This window comes from Diabrotica virgifera, chromosome 4 (assembly GCF_917563875.1).
Source record: "Diabrotica virgifera virgifera chromosome 4, PGI_DIABVI_V3a".
Taxonomy (NCBI): Eukaryota; Metazoa; Arthropoda; class Insecta; order Coleoptera; family Chrysomelidae; genus Diabrotica; species Diabrotica virgifera.
In genome coordinates, this window is record NC_065446.1 from 100,911,117 (window position 1) to 100,924,130 (window position 13,014).

The 13,014-nt window shown below is 34.5% G+C and overlaps 1 protein-coding gene across 1 annotated transcript in view; it reads right to left on the reverse strand.

Annotated features, from left to right (window-relative positions):
• The window catches only part of LOC114330249 (phenoloxidase-activating factor 3-like), a 36,209-nt gene extending 33,035 nt beyond the window's left edge, over positions 1 to 3,174 (reverse strand). The window contains exon 1 of the mRNA XM_028279573.2: positions 3,028 to 3,174. Within this exon, the coding sequence (XP_028135374.2) occupies positions 3,028 to 3,085 (58 nt within the window). The 5' untranslated portion in view covers positions 3,086 to 3,174. The remainder of the gene's footprint in view (positions 1 to 3,027) is intronic.
• Between the last annotated feature and the right edge of the window lie 9,840 nt (positions 3,175 to 13,014).

Consider the following 13,014-nt stretch of genomic DNA (forward strand, 5'->3'; position numbering starts at 1 on the left):
TTTAATTAATATGAAAATACATACTCAAATTAATTCTTTGAAAAGGTTGTCAAAACCAAACTTTCAATATAATTAGTTAGCATGAGGACGATCTTGGTTTCCATGACGATGATTCAAAACGACTGTTATTGTCTACCGATTTGACTTTCGAATATTATGTCAAAATAATTTTATTTCATCGAATTGTCGCGTTAATTTCATTAAAACAGGAACACAATAAGATATATTTGAAATAAATTAGTAAATAACATCTAAATATTAGTTTATTGCATGTATTATAATTACTTTAAGGCCATATTAACATATCTAAATTAACACGCGTGCGGAAAAGTAAAAACCGCGTGCGGAAAAGTAACACGCGTGCGGAAAAGTGAAACTTTCTAAACTAAAATGCGTGCGCGAAAGTAGACATTTTTGCACGCTCGTAGAAAAAATTAATTTCTTTCTAAAGAACTTTCTACTTCCAGAGGTAGCAGAAGAACAATGCGGATTCGAAGGAATTCGGTTTCCTTTTATACGATTTGAATACATGGACCATGAATAAGTACTGCAGCAACACATAGGCGTAACGAGGATAATCCTAAGGGGTGGGGGTTACAACTACTGGAAAGGGGGGGGGTTACAACTACTGGAAGGTCTCCGAGGGGTATGGTGTTAAGCGTATAGAGCTCAAAGTACATCCCAATGGAGGGGGGGGGGGGGTTAAAATCCTCAACCCCCCCCCCCCTGGTTACGCCTATGCAGCAACAAAATAGAAACATTCGAACTATGGCCTTATAAGAAGAATATTAAAACTCTTTTGACTGATGAAATAACAAATTCAGAAGTACAGTGGAACGCCGATAAGTCGGCCTCCGATAACCCGGAAATCCGGCTAACAAAGACCGATTTTCATCAGACAAAACAAACATGTTTTTACTTTTACTGAGTTTGTTACCAAGAAATGAACAATACTCTATACAACTGTACCTAATTTAGATGAACTGTGCATAATATGTATTTCATGTTTTTGCAATTATAATGTGTATTTTGTTATTATTTAGGTATATGTATTTTTCTGCAGCATTTCCAAAAATAAAACTTTCGGTATGATTTGTTATGCCGTTCCAAAAATAAAACTTTCGGTACGATTTATTAAATCGAAAGTACCATTTTACACAACTCGTACCGAAAGTAGCTACTTTCGGAACTAATTTTTTCACTTTCCGGACGCTTTTTTGACTTTCGGGACGATTTTGGGTAGCTAGGTAACGGCTTTGACAATAACATCAACTTTGTATTTTATTATGACAACGCTTGTCATTTAAGATTCGAGTGTGTTATACAGAGTGGGCCAAATAAAAGGAGCCACCCCGATATTTGTCAGTATTTATTGGATTTTAAGAAAATAAAAAAACAGGTCAATTTTTAATCTAAGGGGGACACATTTTTACGGTACAAACATCTGTCATTTGTCAACTCCCTCCCTTCCACTTCCCCCACCCCTTATTTTTAAATAGGGAATAGGGGGCGTGTGCTAGCTCATTTGAAAGGTTATTCAATTCTCTATTCAGTAATATCAACATTGACATAAAAATTTATACAGGGTGTCCAAGAAAAATTATTTTAAATTAAATTAATTGACACAAAAAGAAGAATGTATGTAATTTATTTAACTCAGAATACATTCTACTGCTGATAAAAAACAGAAAACAATGTTTATTTGATAAATAAACACTGTCTGTTGCTTAAATTCAATATTCAACCTACCAAGTGGCAGATAGGTGGAAGCTTGAACATTAAAATTAAGCAAAAAGCAGTGTCTATTTATCAAAAAACATTTTTTTCTGCTTTCTGTGAGCAGTGGAATGTGTTCTGAGTTAAATAAATTACATACATTCTTCTTTTTGTGTCAATTAATTTAATTCAAAATAATTTTTCTTGGACACCCTGTATACATTTTCAAGTCGATGTGGATATGACTGAATAGAGAATTGAATAACCTTTCAAATGAGCTAGCACACGACCCCTATTCCCTATTTAAAAATAAGGGTTGGGGGAAGTGGAAGGGAGGGAGTTGACAAATGACAGATGTTTGTATCGTAAAAATGTGTCCCCCTTAGATCAAAAATTGACCTGTTTTTTTATTTTCTTAAAATCTAATAAATATTGCCAAATATCGGGGTGGCTCCTTTTATTTGGCCCACTCTGTATATTAAGTTCATATGGATAGTTCATATCTCAAAGAATAGTAAAAGTACTGGCACGTCTAACACTAATTTCAATACTGCCACTTCTGTTAATATTCCTAATAATATTAATGTAAATAATTGTTATAATTGTGTTATTAATAATCATAAGTAGATTTTTCTAGTGTTGAATTCACGAGAGTAACTTTAAAGTGTTTAATAAAAGTTCATAAGTAAAGTTTATTCATAGTATATTCTTTTTAACATACAAAACGGCTGCAGAAAAAATATTGTACGTAACACGATCCAAAAGTGATTTTACGAGACTCGCAGGATTCCAGGACTCGCCTACGGCTCGCCCTGGAAACTTCCTACTCGTCTCGTAAAATGTCACTTTCGGAACTTGTTACGTAAATTACTATTTATTAACTTTTACCCCATATTCTCCGACTAACCCGGATTTTCTATAACCCGGATCAGCCCTCGGTCCCGATTAATCCGACTTATCGAGGTTCCACTGTACTCAGACGAATTCGAAAAGAAAAAGAATTACTGTCGACCATCAAAAGTCAAAAACTTCAATATTCTGGTCAGAGATAAATATCGTCTCCTAAAATCATAATTCAGGAAAACATTGCAGAAAGAAAAAGTATAGGGAGAAGAAAAATTGCTGACTGCGAAATTTAAGAGACTCCATGGTTTTAAGTCCAATGAACTGTTGAGTGTAGGTGTGTATAAGATCCATATAGCGATGATGGTAGGCTATCTTCGAAATAGTGATTTTCGAAAAACTGATCACAGTTAACACTTTTACACTAATACTAATAGCAGTTACAAGCTTAAGAACATAATCTCTTACCTTCATTTATACCATTCGAGCAAATAATACCAGCCAGAAAAATAAAAAGCACAAACATATTGAAAACTACTTTTTAAATAACTGAAAATCTTGAGTTGGAAGAATATCGGTATTGGTAAGTGATTACTGACCCTAGTGTATGTAATACATGTTTTGGATTTTCCAACGCCAGTTTTATGCAAACATTCTTTTATTTGTTCTAACAACCAGTAGCGGCCATCCAACAGATACGAATATTTTAAAGGCAAACTTAATCAGATATTTATATTTTACTTGACTTATTTTTCCATTGGTATTTAAAGTCTTTTTAACATTTTCTTATAAACCATAGCACAACATATTACGGACCAATAAATAAAAGAGTAAAATAATTGAAAAATGAGAATTACTGCGTAATTGTTGATTTATCCATTAGATCAAAAATCATCAATTTTTGTTCAGTGCGATATTGATATTGTGAAAAAACCACGTATAACCTTTTAAAAAACAGTTTAAGTTAAAATTGTACCAATAACAAAAAAGCTTTTGTAAAATTAGACAGAAAATTAGCTACAAATACGAGGCACAGTCATGTCGAAATTGTATGAAAAATTACTCTTGATGAGACTAAAACCGATTATAAGAGGAAAAAATCCAATTCCTAATCATCAGCTTGGGTTTCGAGAAAGCCACTCAAGGATAGATCAGGTGCATAGAATAAATGATATAGTAGAAAAAGCTCTAGAAGAAGGAAAATCTGTTCTGCAATTTTTATGGATGTAGCGTAGGCTTTTAACAAAGTGTGGCATGGCGGACTATATTATAAAATGAGATGCTACTTACCAAAACAATATTCTCAACCACTATATAGAATCACATATATCCGACAGATACTTTCGAGTAAAAAATGAGGAAGCATATTTAGAATTAAGACAAGTTAAAGCTGCAGTTCCACAAGGAAGTGTCATTGGACCAGTGCTATACCTGTTCTATACCAGCGATATCCCATCATTAGAACCTAATACCATTGCGAAGTTTGCAGACGACACATGCGTTTTAGCAGTCGGAATAAAAAATACGAGGAAGCAGCAACTATGCTACAAAATTCTGTTAATCAAATTAACACCTGCACCAGGCGATGGAATATCAAATTGAATAAAACAAAATCTGTTGATGCCAATTTTACTAACAAAAGAGAACACCATATTCTAGTCAGTATAAATAGAAACCAAATGCCTTATGCAAATACGGCAAAATATTTAAGTATGACATTAGATTCAAACCTACGTTGGAAAGCGCATATTAAAAAAAGGGAGAATTTGAAATTAAGTTCAGAAAGATGTACTGGTTGATGGGAAAAAATCACTCTGTCTACTTATAACAAATTGTTATTGTATAAGTGTCCTTAAACCGATATGGATATACAAGATACAGCTATGGGGCTGTACAAAAGAAAGTAACATCCAAATTATACAACGATATCAAAATAAAGTGCTAAGGAGCATCGTCAACGCTCCATGGTACTTCAGAAACTCTGATCTTCATCAAGACCTCCAGCTGGATACGGTTAGCAAGACAATAAGAAAGTTTGACGAGAGTCATGAACAGAGGCTCTCCAACCATGTGAATGTCGAGGCCATCAAACTCCTTGACAACGCTAATCAGATAAGAAGACTTAAGAGAATGAAGCCTTTCGAGTTAATGTGATAAGGTAAATGAGTGCGATATGTGAAAAATGAGAGAAAGTGCTGCTAAAGTGTATGTACACATTAGTTAGTGTTTTATGTATTATAACCTAAGGATTATTGTTGAATATTATCTTAGATAAGTTTTTTGTAGTATTAAATTAAGATAATTATCATCAGATCATAAAAAAAATACCTCAAAGTCAGTCTGTTAGTACGTTAGTCCTCACTATGTGAAATTTCGGTGGTTAGGTGTTGGTATTTCGAGCTAACAATTAATATTTTTCCACGATACTACAATCGGCTGCGTATTATCTTTTCCATTGTTGATCCAGACCAACTGACAAATGGCACTGAATTTATACATTGACTCTTTGAACAAAACAACAACAACAGAACATATCAACAAGACAAATAGAACTTCGAAAAAGATTATCCATTAGCGACCTAAAGAGCTGTTGATTAGTTTTGTGTAAGATCAAGAATCGCAATTGAGGTATGGAGAATAGAACAACCAGCAGTTGGGAGAGATTTTAGAAAGAATACTAAAGCATCGAATTCCCATTTCCAAAGCTTCCTTAAAATCTACTTTTGAACATATTTGAGGCCTAAGAAAACGAAGCAGTATCTATAGTTCCAGATCCATTTATTTATAGACCGAAGGAAGACGAGTACCATCCGGAAAACTATTCGTTTGCATGCAAAATAAACCGAGCAAAATCCAAAGTACCAGTTTCAATCATTTGTAGACCAAAGGAAGAATATTATCATCCAGAGTGTCTCCAGCACTACCCAATTACAAACTAAAAATATATCGGTAAAAATCATAAAAATATATCGATAAACATTCAAGTTTTTGAATGTTTATCGATAAGTTATATTTATATTATAAAGATTTATATATAAAGATACTTGCTTTTATTTATCTTTTCAAAGCTCTTTTAGCTGATACAAAGATGTTTTTTAATGTTTGCCCCACTTACTTCGATTTAATCGATTTTGATGACATAATATAAGTATTTCTGCATTTCGCTGCTATTCTTTTTTGTGTCGCCTAGTCGATTTTCAACTTTAATCCTTGTGGTGCATTCTGTAATTTTATTTTTGTGATATATTATTATTATTATCCCGGTTATTTATAGCGTTTTTCTCCTTCCGGTTCCCAGTTTCAAGCTTCTTCGGTCGTTCCATTCGTCAGGTTGAAGATTTCTTTCCGACATTGCCTTCTGAATGCCGCCTAACCAGGATTGTTTCGGCCTTCCTCTCTTCTTTCTTTCTCTTGGCGTCCATTTTAGAATGTGTTTTGGCAGTCTGTCGTCGTCCATTTTTGTGATATACATGTGTTCTCATTCATACATAGATAACGTTGAATAATGAAAATTAAATTATGAACAATTAGACAAACATTGAATTATTGGCTTCCCATTCTGAGTTACATCCCACAGCCGACACTACGAAGAAGTCATAAACCATCAACTACCCAACCACCACGAGAAGATAATATCATGTAAAAAGAATAGACTGTGTTCCAGATATTCTCCATTGAGTCCACCTCCTTACTTATGGAATATTTCTACTTGTGACAGGGCAATCCGAGTTTACATTCCAGCATCACAATACTTTTTTTTTCAAAAGACTAAGTTTTCTATCTAATAGCACATAAAATAACATCAAAAATATTACTCTACATCCCACCAGATTGAAAACAATAGGAACCTTCTCTGGTTACACCTCCAAAGCTTCTAAAATTTGCAAGCCATAACGGATGCGGAGACTAAAGAAGATGAGGGAATTTTACAATTTATAATTCACGTCCCATCTGCTTAGCGCGGCAAATTTCCAGTGAGAATGGTTCCCTTCGTACTCCAATCAGAGTAAACATGTAAATAAAAAATGAATAACCATTTTCAATTTCGTTGCAACACAAAACTACAGCCGCATTGTATTCTAGTTCAATCAAAGAGTGCAGAAAGCACCTCTACCGGTTTATAAACTTATTAGTCTCTCATCAGGAGGCATATAAATTGAAAATGGTTATTCATTTTTGACTTTTTTTCAATATAATTCTTTATGTGCATCGAATATACACTAGATTTTTTCTATTCGCAATAGATTGAAAAAAAAATATATTGTGATGGCTGACAAATGATCTCGGACTGCCCGATCAAATTTAGCGTCTTAACTACTAGAACTAAAACATTTCGGCGAGAACGGTTAAATGGATTATATTTTGAAGCTCGATAACTTCTATATGGCTTAACCGATTTTGATCACTAAACATGAGTTAGAAAGGTATTGTCAAGTAGTGTCTCATGCATCTAAGGTCAAATATGATAACTGAAGGTATTATAGGATTTAGTGAGCTTGAAAAACCGCTTTTCCCATAGAAACTGGATTTGATCATACTTATGAGGCCTATAACTTAAAAGTTAGAATTTTCCCAGATATTAGGTATACATAGTTAGACACGTATAATGTCCTCCTACAAACGCTCAGTAATGAACCGTGTGTATGTCCGATTCTGACCGCTTAGGCACCATTTGAAAGCTTAACTCAATGCTATTGATTTGGTGTACTTGCGGATTTCCTGTCTCTCCTTGAACCTAAGATACAATATTCAGAGAAAATATGATATTTTGTACGTACCCAGTCCTATGGCTGGCTTATGGATGGTCAAAAGTTACAAACTACACCGGTACACCGGTCAAAAGTCACAAACATTTTCCCCTTGAGAAATTGAGTCATATTTCTGAGCTCGGTAACTTTTGAACGGTACAACCGATTTTCAAAATTAGACAAGCATTGGAAAGGTAATGATCAGTATTATCAGAAGCCGTAAAGGTCGGACTTAAATTTTTAAAATTTTTGGCAGTTTTGGGGACGAAAACGAAAAACAGGCCCTAAATGGGGAGGGCCCTAAAATCCACACCCTTGGACCAAAATGGTTGGTTGATATATGGATGGGCGAGTCTTCTCCTAAACTTTAAGATGGGATTTAGCCAAATTTTCAATTCAGTTAGATATAGAAAATCGAGAATTTCGTGTATATACATATAGTGTCGGCTGTAGGGGGGTTGTACGCCACTGGCGAGAACTGTCGTTCCCTATGATAACGTTTTCTATTGTTTTAATTATGTGTTCTTTAATCTTATTGTAACGAAAAGCGAACGTAATTAACATTAGCTATTGGTAACCACAAATTTTTCACTCCTTACAGTATTTATTAATTGATTTAATGTTTCTTGAATAATTTTAAACTACGTGCATGTACCTTTTATAAACCAGTCTTCAGTAACGGGGAATTTGTTCATCATTTTATAACAAAAAAACATATTTTTTAAACATTATTAAAAAATTCATGAATCATTGAAGAGTTGTAGCCCAATTCATAGAAAATATTTTATAAAAACTGTTATTAATTTATATAATCAAGTATTTACAATATTTGAGACAATAGCATATAGTCCACAGTACATCGTCCTTTTTGGAAGATGATTACAAAGTCTTAAAAATGGTCTTACCTGTTCGTTTGAGCGAGTCTACCACTTTTTGAAAAATTTTAGAGTGCAGGTTGGATGCGTTTCCGCGTCTCGCGTCATTAACATATTTACGTTGTCGGCCTAAAGAAACGCGGATCTAAATTTGTGGGAAAAGAGATCGACAATCTTTATTAATTAAATATAAGTACTTTAACATATCCTCGCGCAGACTGTGGAAGCGATCATCAACTCCTGGTATTGAACGTTCAACTTCGTTTTAAAGTCCCCAAAAGAAAAACCCTAAGAAAAGTTACGTCTCTCAATTCATAAAAAATCAATGACTTCCAAGAAAACCTAGAAGAAGCTCTTTCTTTAGACCAAATAGATAGTGACCCCAAGAGCACTTGGATCTATCTCAAAGATAAGGTAATCGAGGCTGCAAAAAACTTTGAGGCAGCGGTTTCCAAGGGCAGTAAACCATGGATATCTAATAATACGTGGACTGTGGTTCAACGCAGAAAAGGACATAAATCTAGATACGGAAGCGATGAATACAGAGCGTTATCGAAAGAAATCAGAAAAGAGTGCCGCAAAGACAAAGCTGATTACATCTCTCAATTATGCAGAGAGATAGAGGAACATGGCTGTCGAAATGAACCCTGGGATTTATTTCAGAAGATCAAACTCCTTACCAGAGAAATTAAATTTCAAACGTGGTGTGTAATAGATAAGGAAGTTAATCTTAAGACCGATACTAACGAAATATTGGATACATGGCGAAACTACTGTGGCGAGCTATATAAAAATAACGAAGTACCAGCAAAAAATCAGTGGCCCTCTGACTACCCTAGAGGAACCTGTCTTACTCGCTGAAGTCAAAGACGCAATTAAATTGCTAAAGAGAAATAAATCCCCAGGCAGTGATTCGATACCAGATAAAATACTATAGTTACTAGGTGACAAAGGATTACATATCACCCATTCTATCTGTGTCTCTGTTTGGGATTCAGGAGAATGGCCATCTGATTGGTGTACCTTAATTTATATCCCGTTGCACAAAAAAGGAACTACTATCACTATCTACATTACCAAATATCTCAGGAACGAGCGGGGTTTGTATAGGGCAAAGTTACACGGGAACAAATCCTGAACCTGATACAACTCATAGAAAAGTCTAGAGAATTTCAAGTACATATGATTATATGCTTCGTTGACTACCAAAAGGCATTTGATTGTGTAGGCTGGAAAAATCTGTAGTCACTGTTAATAGAAATGGGCATACTAATGCACCTGGTGACTCTTATTAAAAATCCGTACCAGTCCAATATAGCAACAGTTCTCAAACCAATTCAAGACCGAGAGAAGTGTTAGATAAGGATGCGTGTTGTCACCTGACTTTTCCAACATTTTATGGTGAACATGTCATGAGAATCGCTTTAGAAGGATGGGCCGGTGGAGAAACAGTAGTTGGTAGGAAAATCTCTAATCTAAGATTTGCTGATGACACTACACTTGTAGCAGCAAATGAGTAAGAAATGTTTGATCTCCTGCGAATAGTTGAGTACGAAAGCAATAAAGTTGGTCTGAAAATCAATAAAGCTAAAACAAAAATAATGGTGGTTGACAGATTCCACACTATTCAACTGACTAACATGTTACAGGAATATCAGATTTGTCTATCTCGGGTCTAGTAGTATAACTTAAGATGGTAACTGTGAAGCAGAAGTTCGGAGACGTATTGGTATGGCAAAAATGCGATGAGTCGCCTAACTAAAGTTTGGAAAGACAGATCTACCTCTCAAAATATCAAAATGAGACTGGTGAATTTCCTTGTTTTCTCAATATTTATATACGGCACACGCGAGCGCCAAAACATTGATGCCTTTGAGATGTGGTGCTGGAGAAGAATGCTGCGTATACATTGGACAGCTCATAGAACAAACGTTTGCATTCTAAAGCAACTCGAGATTAAAAAAAGTTTGTTCACAATATGTCTGCAACAAGAGAGAGATTAATTATTTCTTGAAACGTTCCTGGGAGAAGATAAAGAGGATGATCACCAAACAGATGGTTCGATCAAATTAAGAATTCAGTTGGAAACTCATTCTGCGAAGCCCTTAGAGTAGCTGAAGATAGAGACCAATGGAAAAATTTGTTAGGAATATAGACAAATCAAAATAAGCGGTACGCTACCTGGTAAGCATAGGAGTAACTAAAGATATTGACATTGTTCTTCCATTTTGTTAACCTATTAAACTTACTACCAACAAATCATTACCACATTATTATTATTAAAAATTATTTTAACATTCAACAAATACAAAACTCATGCAAATCTCCAATGACCAATGTCAATATTTATAGTTCTACAATACAGATTCAAACCCAGACATCCAAAGTGAAAGTTATCCTCCAACACCAAATTGTTCTATATGGTCCACATAATGTTCAGAAAAAAGTCACACTATTTTGAGCGTCGGGTTTGGGGGGAGACGGGGGAGAAATCGGTAAATTAGTAGTTTTTTAAATTTTTCGTCAATATTTCTAAAACTATGCGGTTTAGCATGATTACGGAGGTAGTATAGTATAATTGGTCCACAAAAGGCCTAACCCAGACATTAAAAGTAAAAGTGTTCCTCCAACACCAAATTGTTCTATATGGTCCAGATATTGTTCAGTAAAAAGTTACACCATTTTGAGCGTCCGGTTTGGGGGGGGGGGGGAAGATGGGGGAGAAATCGGTAAATTAGTAGTTTTTTATGTTTATCGTCAATCTTTCTAAAAATATGCTTTAGCGTTAACAATGTTCCATACAAAAATGTTCTACATCAAATTTAATACAAAAAAGGTCCGATACATAATTGTTATAAAATCAACGATTCCAGAGTTACGGAGGGTAAAATTGGAGGTTTTCGATACTTTTTATATTTTTTGGGAAATTTATAGTATTTTTACTGATTGAAAGAAATTTTCTTTAACAGGATTTGCTATTTCAGTGGCCGATGGTATGTTAGTGATAAGTTCTTGAAGAAACGTCAACCTCACCACCCAAAATCATCATCAATTTCCCAAAAAATATAATAAGTATCGAAAACCTACACATTTCACCCTCCGTAACTGTGGAACCATTGATTTTATAACAATTATAGATAGGACCATTTTTGTTTTAAATTTTATGTAGAACGTTTTTGTGTAGAACATTGTTTACGCTTAAACATAGTTTTAGAAATATTGACGAAAAACGTAAAGAAACTACTGATTTACCGACTTCTCTCCCATCTCCCCCCAAATCGGACGCTCAAAATGGTGTAACTTTTTACTGAACAATATGTGGACCATATAGAACAATTCGGTGTTGGAGGAAAACTGTTACTTTGGATGTCTAGATTAGGCCTTTTTTGGACCAATTATACTATACCATCTGTATAGGGCCTTTTTATTTCAAATTTAATGTAGAACATTTTTGTATAGAAGTTTGTTCATGCTAAACATCATAGTTTTAGAAATATTGACGAAAAACTTAAACAACTACGAATTTACCGACTTCTCCCCCCCCCCAAACCCTACGCTCAAAAAGGTGTGACTTTTTCTGAACATTATATGGACCATATAGAACAATTTGGTGTTGGAGGATAACTTTCACTTTGGATGTCTGGGTTATGTCATTTTTTGAATCAATTCTACTATATAGGAAGAAATCACGATTCTCACTGATGGGGAAACGACAAGAGAGAGAGAGAGAGAGAGAGAGAAAGAGAGAGAGAGAGAGAGAGAGAGAGAGAGAGAGAGAGAGAGAAAGAGAGAGAGAGAGAGAGAGATACGATTTTGTTTTTACAAAACTCTTAATTTTCAATTTAAAGTATTTATATTTAATTAATAAAGATTGTCGATCTCTTGTTCGACAAATTTATAGCGGCGTTTCGTTATTCCGACAACCTAAATATGTTAAGGACGCGGGACGCGTCCAACCTGCATTTTTCAGAAAGTGGCAGATTCACTCAAACGAAGTTAAGACCATTTTTATAACTTTTGTAATTATCTTCCAAAAAGGATGATGTACTGTGGACTAATATAAGTGTTGGAAGATGTTCACAATGCTGTCAAAGAAGACAAATGAATGGAATATTCATCATAGAATAATATTCATATATAAATATGATTCATGTCATTCAGTCACGTTTTGAATGTTGTGTGCATATAGCTAATTTATTATAAACTTGTTATTTCGTCAATGCTCATGCTTGTTACTCCATTCTAAAAAGGCAGTTTACAGTTCTGTAAAAATTGTCCAAGATAATTTTTTTAAAATCTTAAACTTTTTCTTTGCATTTCTAAACGTTTTTCTTGCTATCTTCGGTGTCTTTAATATCCTATAATATTGCCTAAACTGCACGGATCTGTTGCGCTGGTTACTTTCAAATTATATTCTTATTTCTAAGTATAACTTCTTATTTTCTCCTGAAGGTTTTCTCGTTTGTGTTCTATGTGTATGGTAGATTTCTCTATGCTCTTCTGTCGATCTGTTAACTTTTTGAGAAGCCTTTTTTCCAGTGTTGTCAACCGCATTTCTCTATATTATCCGATGATCGCTCGAAAAAGATCCGATTTGTCACGAAAAGATACGCTCATAGGCTTAACCAGGGGGGGGGGTTATGGGTTATAACCTCCCCTTAGGATCATTCTGGTTACAACGTTGGATAAGTCAAAAATTATTCTGTAATTAAAATCAATGGTGCCAATGTTATTCTTTTATCTGACTACTTATTACAGAATAATTTTTAATGTACTATCCTAGCTGATTAATTTATGTAATTACCTACCATTATTATATTGTACGTATTTTG